The sequence below is a fragment of the Volvox carteri genome, assembly GCF_000143455.1.
Source record: "Volvox carteri f. nagariensis unplaced genomic scaffold VOLCAscaffold_4, whole genome shotgun sequence".
NCBI lineage: Eukaryota > Viridiplantae > Chlorophyta > Chlorophyceae > Chlamydomonadales > Volvocaceae > Volvox > Volvox carteri.
The window spans coordinates 1,084,127-1,110,638 of NW_003307547.1; the positions used below are offsets into that span (position 1 = coordinate 1,084,127).

At 58.6% G+C, this 26,512-nt stretch overlaps 2 protein-coding genes across 2 annotated transcripts; one reads left to right on the forward strand and one right to left on the reverse strand.

The window, feature by feature from the left end:
• Positions 1–804: 804 nt before the first annotated feature.
• On the reverse strand, positions 805–11,350 carry VOLCADRAFT_103172 (uncharacterized protein). The gene is made up of 20 exons (XM_002946878.1): positions 11,329–11,350; positions 11,154–11,250; positions 10,953–11,092; positions 10,297–10,445; positions 9,685–9,981; positions 8,993–9,202; positions 8,374–8,546; positions 7,931–8,032; positions 6,778–7,678; positions 6,636–6,706; positions 6,278–6,565; positions 5,795–5,981; positions 5,331–5,482; positions 5,020–5,154; positions 4,491–4,604; positions 4,020–4,268; positions 3,410–3,523; positions 2,650–2,909; positions 2,101–2,341; positions 805–1,772 (listed from the first exon to the last, which is right to left on the reverse strand). Exons 9-20 carry the CDS (start codon positions 6,914–6,916, stop codon positions 1,608–1,610), a joined length of 2,115 nt encoding a protein of 704 aa, XP_002946924.1. The 5' UTR covers positions 6,917–7,678; positions 7,931–8,032; positions 8,374–8,546; positions 8,993–9,202; positions 9,685–9,981; positions 10,297–10,445; positions 10,953–11,092; positions 11,154–11,250; positions 11,329–11,350; the 3' UTR covers positions 805–1,607.
• A 2,250-nt stretch (positions 11,351–13,600) lies between these two features.
• On the forward strand, positions 13,601–22,058 carry VOLCADRAFT_87013 (uncharacterized protein; the record flags this gene model as incomplete). Its single annotated transcript, XM_002946697.1, has 6 exons — positions 13,601–13,652; positions 13,752–14,032; positions 14,093–14,332; positions 14,621–16,333; positions 16,541–19,786; positions 20,211–22,058. The coding sequence occupies 6 exons, from the start codon at positions 13,601–13,603 to the stop codon at positions 22,056–22,058; spliced, it is 7,380 nt and encodes a 2,459-aa protein (XP_002946743.1).
• Between the last annotated feature and the right edge of the window lie 4,454 nt (positions 22,059–26,512).

Below are 26,512 nucleotides of genomic sequence, written 5' to 3' on the forward strand. Positions count from 1 at the left end.
GCCTGGGAACACACCTAGGTTTGTCCTGCTGGTGAGGGACGTGTGCGATTGCTGGTGCTCATTGCGTCATCGCGTTGTGGGAGTTCGTTCTCGTCGCGTTCCAGGCATGGATGCACGTTGGCCAGGTCTGTTGCTCCGCAGCGTTGAAGCAGATAGACGGGAGAGTGATGGCTTGTGATGTGTTGAGCGGTGAGGACCACTTGTTGGGCGGTCGAACACGTCGTGAGAGCCGGCACGTAGAGCCATCTAACCAGGGTCTACTCGCTGCGAAGCATCGCAATCATGTCCGACGAGGGTGGCCGGTCTATACCTGGGGGAACGGCTGTAACGGCTTTCTCTAAGCGACCGGCATACAGATTTTACAGGCATAATAGCTGTATGTGCTTGAATTATGTGTGCAGAGTAATTGGTGGTGACCCGTCCTGCGACAGGGGCGATTAGTGGGAGGGATGTGGAGTCGCAACGAAGGCGCGAGTATAGAGAAACTGGCAACGACAGATGATTTTTGTACGTTTGGTAAGAGTGGAATGGTTTGGAAAGGTAGACGAAGGGAGCTGAGCACTGCAGGGGGAGGAGGTTGTCCGAGTGTGCTGCTGATGTCGGAGGCCTTGTGATTTTCCGAAGCTCTTACGCATCTCTGCAAGCAGGAGCAAACTAACCGCAGTGTATATTGGGTTCCAGCCCAGCTTATGTATGCTATACTTATATGAGATTAATGAGTAAACAGAAATGGAAATCGAATGATGGCTCGTGTCATGATTTGTCGTACAATGGCGGGTGGACTCGCACTGTAATAACAGGACACCGTTCAGCTGTTTACAATTGAGGAGTACGTTGCGGTCGACAGAACACTCCTGAAATTCTCTCTGACGAATGCAGTGTTGTCCTGGAGTTGTATATATATGTTTGCATGCGGGGTTTTACCAAACACGAGGTCTTATCGGCCCACAAGTGCATGCAACGAACTTATCGACGCGCATATGTCCATATGCGATTAGGGACAAGTTATACTTGCAAATATAATAGAAAATGTGTTCAACAGGATAATCTTCTCTCGCGAACGGTAGTTAGTTTGCCGACCATCGTGTCTCAACGTGCCTCGCCGAAAAACCGCATTATAAAGCCCTCCCGCTTGCACCATTCTGCAAGCACAAATAAACCTCTCCTCTCAGTTCTGCTAAAAATTGGAATGAAATACGGAACTCCCCAAGTTCCCCTACGCCTTACATACGTCACAAATGACTCACTTGCACTATGCAAAATCCCCACTCTCCCCACCAAAATCACCGAGCCCCGAAAAATCTCGCTCATGGACCGATCCAGGCCGCCAGGACTTCACCCCTCAAAACGCCCGCACCTACACTGGCGAAGTGCCAAATGACCGGCAGCGCCTAATGACCAGCAGCGCCTGCTTTGTGCCTACAACTTCAAAATGTTCAACAGGTTTCGCACTACCAAGCAAATATAGGAAATGGGCAATCGTCAACCGCGTCCCCCCTCTCCATACCCGACGTACGCTAAGACCCAACCCCACTCTCGTAACTGCCAAGGCCTCGTATCTATATTATATCGTAACTACCAAGGTCCACACAGGCTGCCACTTTTCATTACCACTGGTACTTGGCGGCCACGAGGACCTCCTCGTAAATAGACGCCGCGTTGTCCCAGGTCAGGTCCTGTTCCATGCCACGACGCTGTATGCCATGAAAGGACTCCCGGAACTGACGGTACGTGTAGAGCGCGTTGTTGATCGACTCACGCAGCTTGTTAGCCTGTTGTGTACGAAAGACGACGCAAAAAGAATGGCGCAGTAGTGTCGCAAATAGGCGAGAGGCCGGCGCCGATGTTGGTTGGTGCTTCCAAAAAGAGGACAACCCAAGGGGCACCCGTTGCCAAGCGGCACGGGTAATTGTGCTTCTGTATGTGGACAGAATTCGTTGGCAGGAATTAGTTCGTGCTGTCCATTCGCGCGGGCATATGCTGTTGTGGCGCGCCTTGGGGTATGGGGATGCTTCAAAAGCAACGGCGGACACCTTTGCGATGGATCAACGAGACTTTTCCCCCTGAAAAGCCTCTCGACCATCCCCGCCTCATACGCACCTCAGCTCGGTCAAAGCACCAGCCGGTGCCGACGTTGTCGTACGGGTTGTACTGCTTAACAGTATCACGCAGCCCGCCCACAGCATGCACAATGGGTACTGTCCCGTACGCCATCGCGTAGAGCTGGTTGAGGCCGCACGGCTCGAAACGCGAAGGCATGAGCAGGATGTCCGCCGCCGCCGTGATCCGGTGCGCCATCTTTACCGAGAAGCCCACCCAGCCGCGGCACTGGTTCTTGTTCCTGTGTGCGCGCAAAGAAGTCGCAGCAGCCGATAAGAGGACATTAGGTGCACGCCGATGCCCTCTCGAAGGCCTATTAAACAGAGCAACCCTATTAAACAGAGCAAGTGCACGACTGCAAAAGCCATAAAGTGACGCCCAGACGTCCCTGAGACCAGTGTCGGTATCCATTCATAGAGCCGACACCTAAGCGCGTGCCACCGCGGCACATACATCATACTCCGGGAAGACTTGACGTGGCTTTTGCCACCAGTACGAGCCTCCCTACCTCACTCGACTAATATCAGCTACCACGCGCCAGAAACGGACCTGTTCTCCATATCCCGCAAGGCGTCTTCCAGATCCTGGCGGCCACTCCCCAGCATCACCAGCTGGCACTTCTCCCCCATGATGTAGTCGTACGTGTCACGGATGAGGTCCACCCCTTTTTGATAGTCCAGTCTCCCGATGAAGCCCAGCAGCGGCGCGTCCGGATCCACAGGCAGGCCCAGCTCCTTCTGCAGCGCCATCTTGCAAGCCCGTTTGCCCTCGACCATGGTATCCAAGGTGAAGTTCCTGTAGCCGTCGGTCTACAAACCAGGAAAAGCACAAAACAGGGAAGGCATGTCCACAAGCTTTGGGTTAGTGGACGGGTAGGTATTAGTTGTAGTAATAGGTGTTGCAGCGAGCACCAGATAATAGACCCAAAGGGGATATATACCACAGCAGGGTAGGTAGGGGGCCATCAGGACCCACAACGGACTGCCGTGCTCTTTACACTGGGCAGGTGCGCGGATGGGCACCACCGCGGCCGCCACCGCTCGGCCTCCACATAGCAATCCAGTATGGAGACCACTCTCTTTCACATGCACATCACGATGTGCCCTAGGGAACTTCTCAGACAGACAGACAGACAGACAGATAGACGCACGGCTTTCCACAGACACACTTCCCGTGTGTTCAAGGTATTCCACGCAGCCACGAGAGGCTGAGGCGGCTTAAGAGAACAAACCCATACACACACGGTAGGAAAGAGAACACGCTGTTAGGCATTTGGACGGTGCTGACCACCACCTGGAGCCGCCATCACCTGAAGGAATTCGTCCAAGGCGGGATTCCACTCCTGGTCGTCGATGCCATTGACAATGCCGCGCAGCTTCCAGTTGTTCACCTTGAGCACCTCGTGCAGGCCCCAACCACCCTCCTGCGCGGGCACGTCACCCAAACCACAGCTCTTCCGCAATGAATTGAATTGAGGTGAGGTGAGGTGAGGTGAGGTGAGGTGAGGTGAGGTGGGGTGAGGTGGGGTGAGGTGGGGTGAGGTGGGGTGAGGTGGGGTGAGGTGGGGTGAGGTGGGGTGAGGTGGGGTGAGGTGAGGTGAGGTGTGGGGTGAGGTGGGGTGAGGTGAGGTGAGGTGCGGTGAGGTGAAGGCCCAACGTTGCCTCCCCTCGTGGAATACAGGAAGTGCCCTCCGGGGCCCATCAGGATGCGACGAATATCAACAGCCTACATACTTGTCGTTGTTGTTCGACACCTGCCGCACGTGCGGCGGGCCCCAGCTACATGATACCGAGTCATCAAGGGCGTTCATATCCAAACACGCCTGGCAGCGTGTATACCAGTCACAAACGTTCGCCGGGGATGTGACACCGCGAAACCCATCGCGAAAGCCAGGTTTTGATATCCTATTATCAACGCACCGGCGTTTGGCACTCCCAGGCGTAGCCGTGCGACACTGCCACCAGCCGGTGCGCACATTCCAGACCCGCCTTCATGACGTTCATATGCTCGCCACCGATCGGGTCATACAGCCGCATCCGCTCGCGGTACTCGTCATTCAGCTCCAACTCACTGGACTCAGCAAACGGACCGCGGCCCTGGTGAGCCATGTTGTGGATCACAAACACGCAACGCGCGTACGTCATCTTCCCGTAGTCCCGGTAGTGCGCCTGTGAAAAGTTGTCACGGCAAAGGGCGGGAAAAAATGGGAGGGAAAAGCGCCTGATGTCGCATTTTCCCCGCGCCTGCAGAGCTAGGCTTGCGAATATCCTGAGCCCCGATAGCCTGCATGATGCCCAGCATTACCTTTAAAAGTTTTAAAAAGTCGAAATACGGAGTCTTTAACAACGACAAAATTTGAATTCGGTCGGATGCCTCGGCCCGCATCGCACCTGAAGATACACTGGCAGCAACGCCGTATGCCAATCGTTCGCGATGAAGCACAGGTTCTCGTCACCGTAGGTGATGCCGCCGCAGGGCACATGCCACACAGCCTCCAGAGCGGCCTGTAAAGCCCACAATGCAAAGACGGCCATGGCGACACAAGCGCGAGAAACATCAACAACGGTCGATATGCGTTGGTAATGGCCCTGGCACTCTCGTGGCCATGGTGTGCACGCATCCAGCTCATCGTCGCGACGTTGCCACGAACTCTGAATGCTTCAGGGTAACATGTCACCCCGTTGGCTAACTGTCCCGCGCCCGCAGGACAGGCGGCGACGAAGGGAATTCCTCACAAGGCGATAGAGCCACAAGGCACACACCGGGCCAGCGACGTATCAACATCCCACTTCCCGGCGCTGTCCCGCTTCATGGTGCGATGATGTGTCTCCCGGCTGACTGCAGGTGTGACTGCAAATAGTTGACATACTTCGGCTTCCAGAATATAACAAACGCAGGATAACACGCGCGCTGACGCACCTTGCAGAGCAGAGCACAGCGGAACAAAATCTCGCCGCGCTCGCCCCCGTAAATGTTCTTGCCGCGGTTGTGGAAGGAGGAGTGGTCCACAAAGATATAGTCCACTCCGTCCACGTAGGCGTGGAAATAGCCCACCTGCAGCGCAAAGAATGTAAGCCACCCGCAGGCCACCATTCCACAGCAGGAGAAAAAGATACGGCAGCGAAAAAAATCTGAAACACTACTGAACACAGGGGGTTCCGCCTGCTGCGTCATGTCGTCCAACCGACACCTAACCGACACCCTGTGGTCTCGGATGGACATGCTCGCACCTCCTGCTGGGAGTTGAAAACGTTGTAAATCCGCCTGACGCCTGTCTCCCAGGCATTCGGGTAGTTTTCGTAGCGCGGTACCACCACCATGACGCGATGGCCACGGCGAGCAAGGGCCTTGGGAAGCGCCGCCATGACGTCCCCTAGACCGCCTGCAGAGTGATAAAGTGGGCAGCGGCGGCGAGGTGCCATCACCTGACAGCTTCAGATTTACGAAACCAGGGCAGACGAGCAGTGGAGTCATTATTGTTGCGGCAGCTAGCGAAGATAGCTTATTCGTGTGCGGTCGTGGCAAGATGGTCCTTGTGATCCGCTAGCTCCCAACTTTTTCATCTGAAAGGTCGCATGAACTGTCCGACAGAGCTCAGGCCGATTTTGCAAATGGACAGGGCCGATTGATACGCTGCAAAAGCGGTGCAACACCGCAGGCCCCGGCCCCGGACGAGCCAAAGGTTGACACGTACCTGTCTTAGACCAAGGCGCACATTCAGCGCCCACCATAACCACGTTCATCACGTTGGGGCCTGCCAGCGGCGGCGGCTTTTCCAAGGCAGCTGGCTGCTCCTCGGCGGGTGATGGCAGCGCCTCTGCCATCGGCACAGCGGGTTCGATGTACATCTCCGACTCCATGGACAGTGGCAACGTCGGGACCTGTTTGGGGTTGCGGGAAAGAAAATCAAAGGGTCATTCATGCTGATAAAACGAGCAGTGCCCGATCTAACACGCCGTTGACCTACGTGCCGGTCAAACACACCGAGTGGTATGTGCAGCAACACTAAGTGCTACTAAACCCGGGGCTTCCGGAGCATACGGATTACACGTAGAGTAGTCTTCGGAGCCTGAGCATCTAAGCACACCCAGCCCGGCTTAGCGGTAGGTAGGGTTGGCTATGGGGTAAACAAATGGCGCTCTGCCGCTACTCGACTGACTGTAAACGGCAAGCTTACCTCAAAGATTGGCACTGAGGGCGCGGTGACTAGAGAGGGTTTCGGCACGGAGGGCTTAGGCGGAGGAGATGGGGGCGAGAGGGGAGCTTTGGAGGGCGCGGGAGGAGAAAAAGTCTGCGCGGCGGTTGAGGACGGGCCTGTGCTGACGGTTGAATAAACTGGCACAGGTACAGGAGCTGGAACATCAGGTGCCGCCACAGCACCATTGCTAGATTTTGTAGCCGTCTCAGACGCCAGCCTGTTTAACTTATCCAGCAGCTGGGCCTGGTTTCGACGTCGTTCCTCAATCTGCAAATAAAAACCCCGCGTAAAACGCTTGGAAAGTCGCACATTCTCTAAACGTTCATGATAATCTTACTTCTGCAAGAAGCTGACGATGTATGTCGCCAATGTTATCGCCGCGTTGCTCTTCTTGCGCGTATGTAACATCTGAGGTGGGCGCGATTGAGGTCATTGCTCTACAGTGACATGCCATGCACAGACATTCACATTAAACTTACGAGTGCGCCTATGACATCGGCCGCTAACGCTAGCGGGAGAGTTCTGCGTAATGCCCAGGCGCCCCGTCGGCGCGCTGACTCCGGTCCGTGAAAGACCCGGCGATCGGCCCATCACCACGGTTGGCAAGGATGGTTGCATGTTTGGTGGGGCTCCAAAGGCCGAAACACTCAAAACTAGGGCTCACACAGGACGTAGTGGAAAAATTCTTAAAAGTCAAGACGGCAGTCTAGATGAGAATGAGCACCTTATTGCAAACAATAAGAATATTATAAAATATCCGCACAAGCACAGTTAGTTATGGCCTCGCTGTAATAGCCACGTCAGCGGAAAAGAGTCCTCAGAATGTACGGCTTTATCCGGACCAACAGAGGCAGAAGAGGAAAAGTCACTGCAAAAAGTACTGTTATGCATAACACAAACTTCAATGCTTGCGTAAAGCAATTCATCGATAACATAACAATTTTAAGCGCACGTTGTAACACGGTATTGTGGGGATGATCACCTCTCCCAAGTCACAAAAAGTGGCGTAACTCGGTCGCAAGATGCACCTAGGCCTAATCTAATAGGATGGTTATGGGCCCAACCTCGGCTGCCCCGGGCGACGATCCGCGAAACACCTTCACAGTCAAGGCGTCGACACCTCGTTCGCGCGCGTAAGCTTCCACGACCCGTTGCACCGCCGCATCGCCCTCAGGCCCGGCTTCCCCAAGAATGCACACTGTTCCACCGCATCCGCCGCCTGTAATTTTAGCACCCCAGAGCGGGCCCCCTTTTCCACCCCGTGCGCGCGACGCATCCAGCTCTTCACGGACCAAGGCAACCAGCCTGTCAGTGCCATCTGATCCGAGACCGCAGCCGCTGTAGCTCGCGTGACTCTGGAACATTAGTTCTCCAAGCAACCTGCAGGTAAACACACACATGAAACAGCATAAACGCTCCGTACATTTGCTGGTGGCGCAGATATAATCCTTAGTCATGTGCTTTTGCGTGGCGCAAACTTTGCCAACCCTAACAGGTATCCTGTGTAGCACTTTTCATCAATAAATAATCAGGAGAACATAACATTGCAGATCAGGACTGTCTAGAACCCATAAAACTTCGGAACTGTATGGAATGTGTTCAGTTTTAGCGCCATACTCCATCTTCACTCACTCGAGCTGCTCCGGCCCTGGCGGCAGCTGAAGCGCCTGCTTGAAGGTTTTGACCCGGAAATGCTCCTGGACGGGGTGGGAAGCCGGCTGGAGCACCGCATACCTGCGGAGAACCACGTGGTATCGTACAATGAAACACGTACGCGACATGTACAGCAAGGTGATGCAGAAGGAACATGATTGCTGATTAACAGAGGAGGAGCCTGGAAAGGGGAAGGGTTTTGGGGTTTTCAAATCCAGGCAAGTAGGTGCGATATGTGGATGCTATGTAAAGTTGTACCTGCATCAACAATGCCCCTGGCAGCCACACCATGCCTGGCGCACAGGCTAGGCAGCGGCCATTGCAGCATCTGCAGCCAGCAGCAGGTAAACAACACACGCAAGCAGCCAGCCCGTCTGCGTATCCTGGCTTTGTGCGGGCCCAGTCCTCGGTCGCCTACTCACTCCTTGTCTGGGTTGATGGAGGTAATGGAGTCGTAGTGAGAGGTGTAGCGGCGGAGGAACTCCGAGCCCTTGATTGACGATGGCAGTATTCCAGCGAAACGCTGCGCCAGCTGGCTCGGAGTGAGCCGCGCCAGGTAGCCGCCCCAGCCGGCAGGCGGCGGTCCAACATCGTCCTGCAGCACAGCGAGGGAGCCGCCCTCCAACGTGTCAACGCACACCGGTCACATGGCCACATCGTGAACAAGGAACCCAGCCAGGAGTACTTGTCTTGGGCGTCAAAACCCGTCCGGTCACACGCACGCACACACAAACACACACGCACATATGTATGTGGATATCATCGCCTGGTTGCCCATAGGGCCCCCGTGGAACCACACGGGAAGAGTCAGACGGCAACAAACGCACTCCACGCCTTGAGGGAACAGTACGCTAGGCAGCAGATTTCTGGACGGACTGGCAAAACCAGGATCGTATAGCTACCCGCCCACATGACGCGCGAGAGACTGCCATCCAAAGAGTCGCAACAGCGGGGTAGCAGCGGCAGTAGCGGGAGGAGGATACACCGCCATCAGGGCGCTTAGGCCATCCGGCCCGGACACCCAGCACCTCCGGCACCCACCGACTCCTTGCCGCTGCTGCTTGCGATACGCAGGCCCATGAATGCGCCCACTCGCACACTGCCGTAGTCGGAGCCACCCACGCTGTGGCGGATGCCACTGTCAACGCCCCACACCGCGACGTGCTCCGGTATTTCCACCGTGCCCTCGACCTCAGCGGGCTGACACAGCAGCGCCAGGAGGGAGTGTTGACGGCCCAGAGTGCAGGCCATCTGGGGAATGGAGACAGCCGTCGTCATCATCAGCATCAGCAGCAGCAGCGGCAGCGCGTGGGGAAGAAGTGGGATACAAAAACAAAAAAGCTCGGCATGGTACGGTTGCAAAGCCAGGTTGCGCAGGCCGCAGTACCGCTCTGTCAAAAGGCGCGACGTGTTCTTCTCCCCAAGGGGGAACCCCTAGTAGTTCAGCGGGGCAGCTTGGTGTGGTGTGTCCATCAGCCGCAACAGCACTGCAGTAGTATTGTACTGCGCTGCCTCCAATACTTCATATGTCCCCACTATACAATGCAGGACCGGGACGTCACCGTGGGGAAGGTGCGCAGCGCCGCCGCATTCGCTGACCTCCCAGTTGCATTCCTCTACCCGACCCCCCCCACTCGAGCTGGCCTCTCTGTCGGCAGTTGGCCCCCCTGGGGGCCCCCTCCCTCCCTCCCTCCCTCCCTCCCTGCCTCTCTCCCTCCCTCTGTAGCACGGACCTGATCCATGATGCCGCACGGCGCCCCCACCACCAGGTTCTCCACACGCTGGCACAGAATTGCCATCTGGCGCCCCTCCAGCTCCACCCCCAGGGCCCCGCACAGAGCCATCATGGTGGCCACCTCCACCGCAGCGCTGGAGGAGACACCCTTGCCCTCGGGCACACGGCTCTGCACGAGCACTCGGACGCTGCTGCAGGCCAGACGGGCAGCCACGGTGGACGCGTCGGGTCCATCCCGCGCCAGCACCAGAAGGCATCCGGCTATATAGGCGGCCCAGCTGGAGGCTGGGGATGCCTGCGTCGGAGATGCCAGTTGGAAGTTGGCAGTTAGCGACCGGAAAGGGATCGGGATCTGGGTAAGAGGGGACAGGCGGGTCTTTGGAAGCCCTTGGAAGGTCGGCTGGGCCCTCGTAGAGAACCCGATCGCTGCAGCATGCACACGGCGCGGAAACAATATTCATTCATTCACTCCTAGGTCGGCGGCTGACAGCGGAATTTAGAACTTTCCCCCGGGCTGACCTAGACATGATATGATAGCCCAAAAACTGCAAGGACACACACTGCGCGAGAGACGGACCGGGTGGGGGAACTGATCACAAGGCCACCACACCTTGAAATACGTCTGTGCCGCGTTGTATGCGAGGGGTTGGCCGCCGGGAAACAAGTCCTCGGAGTTGCAGGTGAATGTGGGCGCCCGGTGAGCCTCCTCTCCGGGCCCTGGAATGGATATGATGTGTACGGTGGCTGGAGATCCCCCGTCTGCAAGGACGGGTTCGGCTTGGGGCCGGAATGAAAAGGTACGATACGGACAACGTGGAAGCCGTGTTGGTTTTTCAATTAGGTTTATACTGGAGGGGCGGGCATCTCAATGCTTGGCCCATGTGTGCTGTTCGAAGTCAAGCGGGGACTTTCGAATTTCTGGACTGTGGGGTCCTAAGCAAGCAGGAGCCGCTGCCCTATGTGTCATCGGTGGTTCAGGCCTGCATGCTGCCCAGCATATGAACCCGTGTCTTTTGCCCAAATTCATTCAAGCAGGAGCGGCATGAAAACGTTGCTGGGGCGTCGTGCTGTGCTGTTAGATTGCCGTGTTTATGTACGGTTTTCGTACAGATGCCGTGGAGTTTCCCGCATGGGGAATTACATTCCTGTGTGTCTCGATTTGGGACGGCTCTAGAGAGCGCTTTCCCTTGTGGAGCTGGCATTTGGTCTGGATTACCTCGCGGCTGCAACAAGTGCACGCTTTACTTGGCCGGGGAGCTCATTCACCTGCGTCTTGCAGCTGCACGGCAACGTGCGCGGCTTCGCTAATGGGCATTTGCAAAACTAGGCTGCCACTGTAGTCTGCAATGCCGCCCATCACGTCCAGCCGGCCCGGAGCGCGTGCAACCACCAGCGGGGCATCCCACCTGAAGCGCCATATAACCATGTGGGAACCATGCGCTTAGGCTTAGACTGCGCAAACCTTACCGGAAAAGGTTCTTTGCCGGACCGTTAACCCTTTGCTGGTCCAGACCATTCAGGAATTCCTGGGTGTCCTGAAGGCTGGGCAAAAGCTCACTTCGGCCTGCAAGCGATGTGATCTGTTGATACCGTGGGTTTGTTTGATTCTAATGCTCAGTAAAGATAGCCTCATAGTGCTCACCGGATTTTACTGTGACAGTCATTTTGCAACTCGACGCTGGGCAGAGACGCGGTTTCAAAGATTAAAGAATGGAGACACATGGCAAGTGTCACCTCATCTACATTCACTCAAACCCTTTGGATGGGAGCATACGTTTAATCTCTTTTACAACACTGTCGGAATGGCTACCTCCGAAGCTGCTTTGGCATTCATCGTACAACGGCTAACTAAAATTTACACTTCCTATATCTTCCTGTTCGTTGCCGGTATCAAGACCTGCTGGTTTGCATTCAGTGTTGGAATGCATGTGATCGTTTCACAGAACCTGTCCTGGCTGCGGTAACCCGACGTGAATGGTGTCCTGCGTCTGCATGGACGTGGATTTCCCTGATTTCTCGCTATCGCGCACCAAGCAGAGCCCTGGTACCAAGTTTATACGCACATTTCAAAGTTAATAAATTTTAAGCAGTTTCTCTCACCACCGCTAACAGTCGCTCATCATCACTAACAGTCAAAAGGAATATCCACTTTCCTATTGGGTTGACCATGGGGAGTGCTACTTAGCTGTATTGCTGTTCATAACCAGGAGTGGGGTCGCTGTTGGGTGCATTGTTGAGCATCCTAGCTACCCGGAAGGAACGCAGTGGAACGCCAGGGCAGCCAGGAAGGCGGACAATGGTGCAGTGGGGCAACGAAATGATTTGTGAGCAGGCGTGAGCTTCCAGCACGACTCCGAACCTCTACTATTCCCCAGAACCAAAACTCAACCAGCTTTCTGCAAGCCTCCCGAGGGTAGAATGGTCCATTGTGACCATATAAGCCGGCCATCACTCACCAACCAACCCCCAGCTGTGCTGCGTGCGAGGATCAGGACTCGCATGCCCTGCACTGACATCATCCTGCATACGATAGCATGTAAACACCTAAAATTTGCTTCGCCTGGCCCTCTGCAATGCGCAAAATGCAATACCCCCCGCTCTACAGCAACTCGTTAGCCGAGGTGCTTCGGGGGGTAATTAGCAAGGCGGGGAGCACCTCGATTAACAGTCGGTGCGTAGTGCACTATACCCACTGGGGCGAAATGCAGCTCAGAAACAATTCCTTCAGCTTGGAATTGAAAATTTCCAGGGTGCCAATAGGGCTGTTCTCGTTGTCATTCATGAACTTCTGAAGTTCGTCGATGACGCGTGTGTGCATGGCTGAGCTCAATCACACTGCGCATGTTTGGGCTAAAGGGTTGTAGCAGTGTGTGCGTGTGTGTTTGGGTGGTGATGTCCAGTGATGCCCAATCATCATCCCGCACACTGCAGTGGATCCTATAGTTATTCCACGAGAGGAGGGGGGGAATGGACTCGCCCTTCCCGTTTTGCCAGACACGGAGGCACTCCGTGATGAAGTCGGTGAGCTCCTCCACTGTTGTTCCGCGGGGGGTGACATGCTGTCCACCTGGGTGTCCAGGAGGCATAAGTGTCGTGGAGGTCATAATCGTCATCTGCTGGATTCTACAGCCCCAGAAATGCAGAGCCCTTTCATGCACGGGGTAGGGACGACCAGACACCAGTGCTGTGGCAATGTGGGTGTGGGATGTTACCTTTGTAAGAGCAGGCATGCCATTTGCGAATAATGGCAGACTAACATGCAGTGTCGGTCATTTCATGAAAGAGAGCTCTGTCTCTGTCCGCCTCCTCCCAAAAACCCTGTTCGGCGGGCTCCCTCTGACTAAGACAGCACTGAAAGCCTATGTGGATCCAACATGCATAAAAACAGTTATTCATTCCTAGCTGTTTTACGATGGCGCGGCAGTGCATTTTCTCTTGCTCCTGGTACCCCCATCTGTAACATGGCTTAACATGGAGAAAATTTGCATACAGGAAATGTGAATACAGGAAATGCTTACCGAAAAGATTCGTAAAATATTCTAAATATTTGAAGCCATTACATTGTGCTTCGACGTGAACCTTGGTGCAACTGTCGGCCTTGTCGCGTCGGGGCAACGGAATGGTGTCGCGTCAGTTGTAACGACGGACGCGACAGACGCGACAGACGCGACAGCGCTAGTCACATTGGCACTTCTGCCATAAAATGCATGTGATATTCAACACGATGATACATATCTCTACATTTCCAGGCACCGAAATTACTCCGTGCAGTGCAATTCAAGAAGGTCGTAAACACTTATGCAGTGCGCAGAACCGTGAGCCGCTGTTTCGTTCGCCAATTCCAAAGCCCGGTGCATGCTGTGAAACTATGTTCGTGTAGATAATCATTATAGTACAAACAGTAAGCGATCACCATGGATCGGTCTCAGGATAGTCGCCAGCAGGCGATGCGCGACAGCGGACCAGGTAAATAAGCCCATGACCTGGCTCGTTGCGTTAGCCAACGCAGCCACCTCACTAAACATTACGCCCCTCTCGCTGCCCTGTCCGTCATGGCCCCTTCAGAATCCGACGTGAGATGGACCTCTACGGCACCACTCGACGCTTCTTCGCCATCACTTGAATTGAACATCACACCACAAGCAAATCCGCTGCCTGACTCCCTGCGCAATCTGGAGCTTGCATACGGCCACCTGTCCCCGCTGCGGCCCAAGAACCCCATCACGACCCGTGCCGCAAGCTCTGACGATAGCGGTAACACCAGCCGCAATCCTGGCCCCGCGCTCTATGATCGTTCCAGCTCCGGGGCCCAGCACCAACCCCTGCATGCCAACTCCTTGGCGAGCGTGAGGAACACACCCATATCGCGGCGTGCCACCTCCTCCTTGCCCTACGCGTCCAGTCAGTCACCCCTTCCGCCTTGTTACCCCAGACCGCCCATGCTTGATACACCTGCCTCCGTGGCCCGCCGGCCGCTATGCGACCTCATCCACAACACCGTTTGGGCTGTGGCGCGGGCGTATGGCTTCCAGGCGTTCAACGCGTGCGACCCGGCGTCCTCCCCTGGCACCTCTGACTCGTCGCCTGGGCCGCAATGGATGGCCGCCACAGCCTTTCTGGCTGCCGACCACCTTGAGGCGCTGCTGGTGCGCAACATCATGCCACGTTTTGCGGCGGGAGTGGAGGAACAGCCGGTGGCGGCTGGGAGCAGCGCCGAAACCAGCCCGCGAGGCAGTCCCAAGTCTGCTATGCAGCACGGAAACAATGCCATTTGCGAGTCACCTTCGCGACAACAGCAGCAGCAGCAGCAGCAGCAGGAGACACACTTCGCCCGCGCCGTGTGGGAGCTGCATTCCCACATATTTCTGTCATACGAGGGAGCCGATGGTTGGTGCCGGCACGTAGGCGTGTCAGCCCGGCCTGCGGCGGCGGAGTTGGACGTGCTGTCGTCTCGTCGCGACGCGGCAGATCATGAGGTGGTGCAGCTGCTGCTGTCGGAGCTGGCGTTGTACTTTTTGCTGTACAGCGAGGCCGCCAATCTGCGGCACACGCCGGAGCTGATGTGGTTTTTGTTCTGGGCGGCAATCCACAGCCCGGCCATGGAGCACTTGTGGCGGGAAGGGCTGCATCCCGAACAGGCGCTTAGCAACGCCCGACAGCGGCGGCTGACCATGAGGAACGCCCTCCATGCACAACTGAGGGCGGCGCAGGAGCGGCTCGGCCACGATCCCACAGCCTGCTATCCGGACCGCTGCGGCCAGGTGGCCGTACAGCTCGCCAGTCAGCTGCCGGATCTGATTTCTGTCCTCGGCCTCCCGCCACGTCAATACAACGACAGCTCGGATATCGCCTCTACCTCCACCTCCGCATCCACTGCGTCGACCTCCTCCGACCTGTCACTGCCCTGCCCCGCCAGCCGTCAGCTCTTCGTTGACCTGGCCTGCTATGGCGATGGTGGCTTCTGGACCGACGTGCTGGTTTCGCCTCTGTTCACGGTTTTGGCCTTCGAGGTGGACCTTATGGCATCCAGCGGTCAGGAGGTAGCGCACCGATTGGGCTACGATGACGTCAACGAATCCATGTGCCGTAGAGACGTGGTGGGGAAGCTGCTGGCGACGTTGGGTGTGTCGAAAGAAGCGGCGGCGGCCGGCCAAGTGCATGGTGTATTGGATGCGCTGACTCAGCTGGGCTACCCGCCGGCGGTGTCAAGTGACACCGGCAACTCGGCCGTGACGGCCGCAGGTGGCGCTGTATCCCGCGACCCGCGACGGTTCGACCCAGTGCTTGCCGCCTCCGTCTGGTCTGACAGCGTGTTCATCAAGACACACCGAGAGCGACGCAGCTGGGCGGCGCTGCTTCGCGCCTTTTACCGGGTGTACAGCCTACAGCTGGTGATGATGCATGCTACCATGGCGGTTGCCTTTGCGCCCGGCTCTTTGCGGGCGCTATCCAGCGCCGTGCTGACGCATGCGGTGGTGGCGGCGCTGGAGCGAACTGCCAACTGGTGGCTCACACGCGGCACCCGAGACCCTCTGCGGGCCGCTATGGCGCGGGAGAGCTGGACATCGGCGCCAGTGGAGCAAATCAACCAAAAGCGGGCGACGGACGAGGAGATGGGCGCAGCTGACGGAAAAAACAAAAATGCCTCCGCCGCAGCGGCTCCAAGCACCCTGTCGCGACGCAGTCGTCTGTCCGATGACGGTGCTGTGGAAACGCGGATGGAGCTGCGGCGGCGGACCGTGGTGGATGGTTCTCCAGTATGGGGCGGCGTATTTGGCTGGCTGGAGTGGGTGCTGGTTGCGGTGGCGATGCTGGGGTTGTTCGCCTTGCAACACATGGGCCCTGCGCCGCTGCAAGACATGGCCCGGTCCTACTGGCCCTTGGCGGCCGCAGGTTACACGGCGGTTGTGGTGGTGCACGGCCTGATCACCACCCGGGACGGCTACACGCTCTCCCTGAGCAGCGCATTGCGGCTGCCGGCCATATTCCGAGCCTCGTCACAGCGCGCCACTCCCAGCTCCTGGCTGCACCGGCCCATGGCAGTGGGATGGAGGGCGGCGCTGCTGACAGCGCTGTTCTGGATCCAGGTGCTCGGTGTCAAGGTAGCGTTTGACTACTTCGTCATCATGAAGCCCATGGCAGGCCAGGTAAGGTTTGGAAATGTAAGCGGCAAGTAGTACCCTCGCTTCCACCACGTCCACCGTGACTGTTTACTTTCTTAAGTGCCAGAGCTTACTACTTTCCTGTACACTATAAATGCTCTCCATTTGCGTTCGCATTGCACCTGGCTGCTTCCCTGTCCAAGCCTGTCTGTCCCTCCTTGCCTCTCTCCGGAACTCGTTCACCATCCCCAGGTCCGGCACATCCTGCGTCGCAACTGGCTGGCATGCCCCGGAAAACAGACCCACTACCGCCTGTTCGGTATGCAGCTGCCCATCCGATGTCTAGACGGCGATTGGCTGCTGGTGGCGCTGCGAGTGGCCCCCTTCGTGCTGGTGTGCCTGGTGGACACGCAAATCTTCTACCAGCTGATGCTCATGGTCTGGGGCCTTGTGTACGGCCTTGTGTCAATAAACCTGGGCATCGCCGGCTCCTGGGAGGGTCTGCGGTCCGAATTCCACCGGGCTCCTCTGCGCTGGTGGGCCCGATGCATGAGCGGCACGGCAAACAACGTTGCGCTTGCTGCGGCAGCAGCGATGGCAAGACGGCGGCGGCGGCAGGGCCTCATTGGAGGAAGCGGCTTCGCGGCCTGCCTAGACAAGGAGGACGAGGACAAGAATGTGTACGACGGCGGCCTTCCGTACCTCAAGGGCTTCGAGTCGTACAGTGCCAACAATGGCCGGATGATTGGCAGCTCTGTCAGCGACCAGGAAAGCGGCCCGCTGCTCGGTGGCGCCTGCCTGGATTCCTGTCCACGAACTGAACAGCCGACAACGCAGAGGACTTCGCCACGGGAGCCGCCTCCTGCTGCTGCTCCGGACAACGGCGATGGTGCTTCCGAGGCGTCGTCCTTTTTCACCTCGGCAAGCGACCAAAAGGGCAAGTCCAAGTCCAAGGGGCGTCACGCCGCGGCTGCCGAGCTGGTTGCCATGCTGGCAGGGCAAAGTGAGGAGCAGCTGGCCCAGTGGATGGCCTTCGCGGCAGCTTGGGATGAGGTTGTAGAGGACCTCCGATCCTGCGACCTCATCAGCGATCGAGAGAAGTCCAACCTGCTTTTTACGCGTCTACCGGCCGCCGCCACGTCCATGCTGGTAGCCACCGCCGCCACCACAGCCGCGGGGTCCAACACAGATGTCGCCTCGCCGCCCATCCCGTCCAGCCCTGGCTCTGTCGCCGGCAGCGACCAAAGCAGGTCTTCTGGTGGCAACTTTATCACCGCGCGGCCGCTGCGTCCCTTCCTCCTACCCGCCTTCTTCTACTCAGGTCAGATCCAACGAGTGGTGGACACGGGCGCCGCCAGCCCCTCCCAGCAGCTGGTGCTAGCAGAGCTGCGGTCGCTGCTGGTGTGGCTAGGCTGCCAACTGCGGCTGCTGGACGGGCCCCAGGCGGCTGCGCTGCTAACTGCCGCTTGCTGCCCGGCAGTGTTGGACACTGCCCACAGTCGCAGCCGGGAGAAGGGCCTGGCGGCGCTACGGTCCCTGGTGGCGAGCATGCAAGCTATGACGGAGCCGCCGCCGTGCTTGGATACGGGCAAGGGCCGGGGGAACCGCGGGGCGGCGGACGTGGAAGGCTGGCGGCGCTCGCTGTACTCCGAGGCAGCGGCGGCATTGGATGGTGTGCTCGCGGCGGTGGAGGTGGAGGCGAGAGCGGTGTTGAAGGCGCATTTGGGCGCCGCCAAGGGCAAGAAGACCGCCGCCACCAGTAACAGCAACGGCAACAGCAACGTACCACCAGCCCAGGGCCACAGCAGCCAAGGGCTGGATGGAGCCACGGCGGATCCGCAGTCCAAGGCAGTCGCGCTGCTGGAAGCGGTTTCGGCGCTGCGGATGGATTTGGCGGGGCGGCCGGAGCGGCTGTCTGCCGCACTGGCGCTACTGCACCCTGAGAATGGCGGCTCCGCAAAGTCCTGCCCTTCGTCCCCAACCCCCACCTCCACTCCCACCTCCACCTCCTCCCTTTCCTTAGTCAGTGTGGACTTGCCGCTGCTGGTCCGTGTGCTCTCCACCGCCTCCAAGATGCTAAACCTCAGCAGCGCGGCTGCGCAGCCCACCGGCTCCGAGGCACGCCGCATCCTGGGCTTCTTCATCACCTCGCTCGCGAACCGTCAACTGTCCAAGCCCTGCCCCGTGGCCTGCATGACCTCCTGGACAGTGCTCACCCCGCTGTACGCTGAGGATGTTCTGTTTCCGCTGGAGGCTGGCCAAGTAGCGGAGGCACTGGGGCTGGAATCCATCCGCCCTTCCGGGTCGCGAAGCTGCCACCCTGCCTCCTTACTGCCCGACCTGCTGTCCGAGACTGAGGAGCACGTGTCGCTCATGGCGTACATTCGCTCCCTGTACCCGAAGGACTGGGATAATTTTAAGGAGCGGCTTGGGGCCGGCCTGGGCGGCCTGGACCTGAGTGTTGCGACCGAGGCCGACTTCATGGATGGTGGACCGCTGGCGGAGCACGCGTTATCACTGCAGCTGTGGGCCTCCTACCGCGGCCAGCTGCTAGCGCGAACCGTGCGCGGCATGGCGGCGTACGAGCGGGCGTTGCGGGTGCTGGCAGCAGTTGAGAGCCCCCGGCCGCCCGGGAAGAGCCCGCGTGAGCATGCGGCAGAGATCGAGGACTGCGTGGCATCCAAGTTCACCCACGTGGTTGCTAGCCAGTTGTACGGACACAACCGCCGCTCGTCCAACCTGCGGGAAAGGTGGTTGGCGGAAAGCACGGACTTGCTGCTGGAGGCCTTCCCGTACTTGCGAGTGTCGTACGTGGACACGGTCCCGGTCGATAAGAGGCTGACGGCAGCACTCGTGGCAGGGGGGGCCTTGGCACCGCCGCCGTCGCACCAGTACGCTGTACTGATCCGGGGCCGCAGGTCCCTCGGGGAAGCGGCATCCGCTGGCGGTAGCGGTTGGGGACGTACGGAGGAGTTATACCGAGTGCGCCTGCCGTACAACCGGTACAGCAAGCGTGGCATCATCCTGGGTGAGGGCAAGCCCGAGAACCAGAATCACGCGGCCATCTTTTGCTTTGGCGAGGCGCTTCAGACGATCGACATGAACCAGGACAACACGTTAGCGGAGGCGCTCAAGATGCGGAACCTGCTAGGGGAGCTGGCTCCGGATCGCGATACGCGGGCGGCCAAGAGGGCGATGGTGGCGCTGCAGGCAGCCGTGGACGGGTCCAACGTTGGCGATGGCGCCAGTGGCTCCCTGCCCGCCGCTGCTGACTTACGGCAATTGCTCAGCGACTTGCGCAGCGTGGAGCGGCCGGTTGCAGTGGTTGGCTTTCGTGAGTGGGTCTTCAGCGACAAGGCGGGTGCGCTGGGCAGCTTCGCGGCCAGCAGCGAGTTTGCGTTTTCCACCATGGTGCAGCGGACCATGGCCTACCCTGCCAATGTGCGACTGCACTACGGCCACCCGGACGCGTTCAACAAGTTGTTCGTCATGACGCGGGTGAGGAGATGGGAGAGGCATCAGCTCTCGGCTTTTGCACTGGAGAGTTCTGAGTTCGGAGAGACGCCTCCCCATGTCTTGCAATGCAACTGACCTGTCTCCTGCCGTTTCCTTATCCCGGTATTTCTGTGTGCCGTGTTGTATCGAAAATCCTATCCTATCCTCTTCATCACACCTCTTCCGCGACATCCCCTGCCGGCCTTATGGGCTCGGTACACCTTTGGAGGGTAAAGCAACTGAAAGGTGTCACACACACACGCACACACACACACGCACACACACACACACACACACACACACGCACACACAACATTGCTCTGGCGGTACCACTCTCTGTCCTTCCACTTCTTTTCCTTAGCACCTGATCCCTCAGCTTACCTCCCCCGCTCTTCTCACAACTATCTCCCTCTCCATCGGGGCCCAGGGCGGTGTTGCCAAGGCCACTCGTCAGCTGCACGTGTCTGAGGACATCTTTGGTGGCATGAACCACAGCCTGCGCGGCGGCCGCATCAAATTCCGCGAGTACGTGAGCTGCGGCAAGGGCCGCGACATGGGCTTCGACTCCATCAATGCTTTCGAGTCCAAAATCAGCTCAGGCTTCGGCGAGGTAGCCCTCAGCCGCGACCTTCTGCGCATGGCCACCCGGGTCGACCTGTGGCGCTGTCTGCACCTGTACCACTCCCTGGCCGGCAATTACTTCAACACCTGGCTGGTTATGGGCTCCGTGTACGCGCAGGTGTATGCGGTGCTATTTTTTTCGCTGGCAGGTGCAGCCGTACACCGTTACGTCACGTACTATCCCTCACCGCCGGTGCCGCCGCCAGCCAGAGCGCCTATGCCACCACCAGCCGGACGGCCCGGCGCCGCAACATCGGCGATAGCGCCGCCGCCGCCGCCGCTTTTGGTGCATGATTCTTACGCGTACGACACCATTCGAGTGGAGCACATGCTGCAGATGGGACTTCTGCTGCTGTTGCCGTACTTGGCCGAGATCGCTCTGGAGCACGGACTGTTGCGCGGCTTGCTGGCGGCGCTTGGACAGGTGGTAAGCGGCTCCTTCACCTTCTTCATCTTCAAGCAACAGACCACCACAACCGCCCTCCATCGCTCCATGCTGTACGGCGGCGCAACCTACATCGCCACAGGCCGTGGATTTTCCATCACCTCCTCCTCCTTCATCAAGCTCTTTGCCAATTACGGTCGCTCCCACATCTCCCTGGGTTTCGAGCTGGGCGCCATGGCGGTGGCGGTAGCAGCCACGTTGGACTGCTCCAGCTGCTCCTATGCGGGTCTTACGTGGGGCACCTGGCTGGCGGCGCTGTCGCTGGTGCTGGCGCCCTGCTGGTTCAATCCCATGGCGTTCTCGCCCGCCAAGGTCAAGCGCGACATGCACGCCTGGGCGGCCTGGCTTCGTGGAGAGGCGGACCGCGAGCTGGGCTGCACCTGGCACCAGTGGAATCGGCTGCAGCTGTCGGACTCGCGTGATGACGGCGGCACACAGACGGACCGCTGGCTCAACGTGCTGCAGAACGTGGCGCTGCGGGTCGTGCCCCCCGCGCTGCTGGCCCTGGCCGCCGCCTCTCGCCTCGATCTACGCTTGGAGAAACTGCCAGCGCTGCTGGGGCCGTTGCGCAGCGCATGGCTGCTGTTCCTCGTCGCCAGCGCGCTGCTGTGGGGTACGCTGGCGGCGGCGATCTCCACGGCGCGGCGATCTAGCGATGTGTCGGACCAGCGGCGCTGGCGGTTGTGGGTGTTCTGGGTGGGCACGCTGAGCAGCCTGGCGGTGGCGGTGTTCCTGTTTGGCTTGGCACATTGGTACTCGGGCAACGGAGTGGCGAACCTGTTCGTCATCCTGTACGCCAATGCCAATCTGCTGCTGGCGTTACATCGGGCCGTGGAGCATTTGGCGCCCCGGTCGCCCTCGTCACGGCGGCTGGTAGACGGTGGGTACTGGCTGATGGACTGCAGTCTGGGCTGGCTGCTGCTGGGACTGTTGGGGGCGCTGAGCCTGGTGGGCGTGGTGGCGCGTGTGCAGACCACCATGTTATTCAACGTCACGTTTGCGAGGTCGGTGCGGCGGGGCAGCCTAGTCAAGACCATTGGCATGTCAAAGGCGGAGCGCAGGCAGAAAGAGGCCGTGCTGGGGATGATGATGGGCCAAGAAGGCCCCGGCAGCAGTAGTAGCAGCAGCATGGGGGCTGAGGGACGAGAAGGGGGCGACGGCATCGGGCAGGGGACCAAGGCGGGTAGGGCGCAGCTGCAGCGGGCGTGATGTACGGCAGCTGACACGTAGGACGTAGCCATTTCATAGTATTGGGTGGATAAGAGACTATTATGACGTGATCTTGCTTGCTAGCTAGGGATGAAGCTGACATTGAATTCTTCTCGAGCCCGTCCGAGCGTTCCTGCGTCAATGCCGTGTGTGCCTCAGCAGCCAGACGTTATACTGGACATTGTTTATAAGTGGTGGCTCTGGCTTCGTTCGTGACTTCATACGTGGTAAATTGGCCCACACGGATGAATCAGGTCTTAGGAGTTTGGGGCTTGTTCCTTTGGTACAGCGTCGTGTCCTACACCTAAGCTGAGTCGCTGTAGCTCCGACGAGCTCTATCGTTGGTCGTGGTTAATAAGAAGGGTGATGGCTTATACATGCTAAAGTATGAAAGTGAAATCCTGTATATGATGTTATGGATAGAGTTATAGCGCCGATGCCTTGCTTGCTACATATATGTGTGTATGTGCGTGTGTGTATGTGAGTGTGTGTGACATGGTCGTAGGGGTGCGTACCCCGTACCTGCAAGCCGCCCAATACGAGCCGAGGGCTCAAGGGCTGCCAAATCGCCTATAAGGACCATCCTACCTCGCACTTCAAACGAAACAAGTGATGAAGGAGACTAACGACCAAAGGGAACGATAGAGTTGCGGTGGCACCACATACTATCACCTATTTTTGCTTCTTTATTTTGGTTTCTTGTAATTGGGGGACTTTTCGGGCTCAGGCCTCATCTAGCAACAACGTGCAAGATCGGTGGTAGCCTTGGCTGCCCTGATCGTTTCAGGTGCAGAAATGCACGGCCCGCTGGCCCCCTGGCTCTACTCTTCGTGAGTCTGGAGCCCACTGTAACAACCACAGTCCAGCATCTTCGCCAGACGTTCAGGTTCCCATTTCATAGCGTCCTTCATATCCTCAAATATCCATATCAGATCTGATTTCGCCATACACCATCGAAGCCCCTCCCTCGAACACTCAGGCATCTTTGGCGATAACTGTATCTACATATGCTCAGTGGGCCACCTCCTCGATATATCTATGCCAAATTGGTGTGCTAAAGTTGTAGCTGGCAGCTGGCAGCCAACAAGAAATGGGGTGAACGGATGGGGTGAACGGATTTGGGTGCCCCTCTAGCAGGGGAGAGCAGGGAATTGCCTCGGGAAGGAGGCCACTGGTGAAGCTGTACCACCCTGTAACAACAACAACAACAACAACAACAACAACAACAACAACAACAACAACAACATCCGCCATGGAAGTCGGCAGGTGCTGCCTCCGAGCAGCAACCCGGCGACAGGGACGGAGGGGGGCGACAGCAACGGCAGGACCGCAGCAGCAGCAGCGACAGCAGCAGCAGCAGCGACAGCGACAGGTGGTGGGGCAGCCCCAGCAACAGAGGTCCCGCCAGCGGGCCATCACAGATTTCTTCACCCCGGCGGGAGGTGCAATGCAGCAAGAAGGACCCACCCTAAACGCCCCAGCGGAGGATGGGCCAACGCAGGAAGCAGGGGCGGGAGGGGGCGAGGCGGTGGCAGCAGCAGCAACGGCGGGCGCAACAGGAGCCTCGCCACTGGCCCGCGCACGCGCCCGGGCGGTGGCAGACTTCTGGGCGCGTTTGCGCTCGTTCGCAATGCTGGAGACCCCCAGACACGGCTGGGACAGAGTCGGGCCGCAGCACCCCATCCTGGCGGTCGTGGAGGAACGGATGCGGTGCGCAGCACCGGTGGAAATCACGGCCTAAATAGCCGAGATAGAGTCGGATCGAGGTCTTACCGGAAAGGGAGCAGGGAGAGTGAGGGAGGGGGTGAGAGAGCCAGGAGTAGGGATAGGTGAGGGAGCGAGGAGAGCAGGGAGGCCCTGGGCAGTTGGAGGGCTGGGCGAGAGGGCAGTGCCCTGAGCGTGGTCTAGCAGGGGGAGTTGAGGACCCGGGCTGTGTGTGTTTTGTGTACTCGTGTGGTTGCCCTCTCCCCGGGAATTGGGGCCCGTCGGAGTGAGGGGAATGGGTTCTGTGCTGTCTGGCATCAGAGTAGAGAACACGTAGGTGGCTTGCGGGAGTGGAGAGGAGGTGGGAAAGCGGTGGAGGAGAGTGGTTTAGAGGTGGAGAACAGGTGTTGCTGGTCCCGGCCGGTCAGGGTCAGGAGGGGAGGGATTCCGGTGTGGTAAGCGGGAGCAGGCGGCGTCTGTGAGCCGTGCCTTTTCCGGGCTTTATAGGGGGGCGCCGTGCTGGCTTGTCATCCCCCCCGCGGCTATAGGTGTTTTTGCTGTGTCTCGCGCTGGGCTGCATCCGAGAGCCTGCAACCCCCAGGAGGAGACTGGCGTGCGGACCAGTTTCGCCTCGTTTGTGAGTGGACCGGCGAGGTAGTGGTGGCCACCCTCGGGAAGTGTTCGTTGTTCGTTGCTCGTGGTAGTTGAACAGCTGGCCTTCGAGGACCAATGTGCGAGTACTCGCTTTGTGTTGGTCTTTTCTGTGCAACCGTATCTCGGCTTTTGTGGTGTGTCGTCTCAGGCCCGTGGTCCTCCGTGTGTCCCTTGCCTTGCTGGCTGCGTGGGGCCCTGGTTCTTTTGTGTGTGTAGAGGAGGCCCCCGAGTAGAGCCCCTGCCCCCGGTGGTGTTTTCTTTTTGTTCTGGTTTTGGTGGTCAAGAGGGACGAGAGCGCGTGAATAGGCAGGCCAGGCGAAGTGGCGCCTTTCGTGCGGTTCTTGCATAGATCGGTTTGCGCCGCTGTGTTGCCTAGCCAGGGGCTGGGAGAGTGTCCCGGTTGGCGTGAGTGAGGGATCGAGGCGCGCGCGGAGGAACAGACGGACGTAGAGCCGCGCGCCCATCCCTGCGCTGTGTTTCGGCCCGGTCAGGGCCCCCGGTGCTCGTCCTTTATCGGGCGAGCCGCCCACAGTGTAACACCCCATCAACAACAACAACAACAACAACAACAACAACAACAACAACAACAAAGCAAATGTAATATTCGTTAAAACGCGACCACGAACTGCCTATGGCTGACCTCGCCGACCGCGGCAAAAACGGAGAACTCTCGAAAATTATGCTTGAGTTAATATAGGCCAGAATGGCAGAAAATGGGCAGGCGCGGACCTCCGCGCCAAATGAACGTTCAAATGGACGGGCGACAGCCCCAGCTGCTCGCCAACAACCAAGCCGCGCCCAAGCGGAACGAAAGTTTGTGACATCGACATAATAATGGAAACGGTTCCAGAAGGAACACCATTTCATGCGGAACAGGACCAGGTTACCATGGAAATCCATTGGCCGGCCGGTTCCGACCCCGCGGACATACAAGCCCAGCTACATGGACCAGTGGGCAAGGCCATTTTAAACAGATTACGGGCGATAATACCGCCCGTTGAGGCAGAGGGGCTACTCGGGCCGCGAATCAGCAAATGCCCGCAACGGGCACTCCCCAGCGGCGTGAAGGTGCAAGAAATCAGCATCTTGATCCGGAAAGGTGGTCTCGCAATGCTTACCACCTCGCCAGCAGTCCGGAGGGGACGGCTTCACCTGGGGCCAGTCCATCTCCTACCCAGCAGCCCCCCGGTGGAAGTGGAGCTGCCCATCACGAACCTGTACAAGGCGGAACGGCCCTACTGGGAGATCAAGGGGATCCCCACCTACATGGATCACAGAGTCATCCCTGGTTTCCTTGCCGCCTGCTACTCCACTCAGTGGTTCCGGTGGGATGAATCAGACATCCATGAGCTGAATCCCACTATGATGGCAGACACCTGGCGAGTCAAGGTGGCGCAGGACACCCCCGGCCTACCGGGTGAAAAACACTTCGAACTCGGCAGGCCGGGGGAGGCAACCAGGCCCGGCATACTGAGGGCTTCCAGACTGAAATTGACCGATCAGGAGGGACCCTTCACTATGCCGTGCAAAGCACCACCAAGGAAGGAGCTGGCGCGCCAGACACAGCAGTTACAGCAAATGCGACAGCAGGGCCATGCTGCACAGCCTGTTGCTGCCCCAGGCCAACCAGGCCCCTCAAACGGGGGAGGGCCCTCGTATGCAGCGGCCGTGATGCGGTCAAGGTGGGGCATGGAGACGGCCATGGGAGCAGGACCCCAGCTTGCACCCATGGGGAGGGGTCTCAACCCGGAGCTGCAGCCGTATATCACACCCCCACCCGTGCCGCCTGCATCAGCCATCACCACCACCAATGTGGCCACCATCATTACCACGGCCGCAAACACCCCAGCCGCCATAGCAGCTACCAATCATGCAGCCAGCAACCCCGCCGTCCCTGCGCAGCCAGGACAGGCGGCCCCTGCAACTGCTGCAATGGTGGGACCCCAGCAGGCCCCGCCCCGGCTGCAGGCCCCGCCGCAGCTGCAGGCCCCGCCGCAGCTGCAGGCCCCGCCGCAGCTGCAGGCCCCGCCGCAGCTGCAGGCCCCGCCGCAGCTGCAGGCCCCGCCGCAGCTGCAGGCCCCGCCGCAGCTGCAGGC

Excerpts from the sequence above, each read along its gene's own strand:
- VOLCADRAFT_103172 (XM_002946878.1), bottom strand. The coding sequence starts at position 6,916 with ATGCAACCATCCTTGCCAACCGTGGTGATGGGCCGATCGCCGGGTCTT. Across the intron at positions 4,605-5,019 it reads GCTGTGCTCTGCTCTGCAAG|GCCGCTCTGGAGGCTGTGTG; the intron begins GTGCGTCAGCGC and ends TGGGCTTTACAG. Across the intron at positions 3,524-4,019 it reads CCTGGGAGTGCCAAACGCCG|GAGGGTGGTTGGGGCCTGCA; the intron begins GTGCGTTGATAA and ends GTGCCCGCGCAG.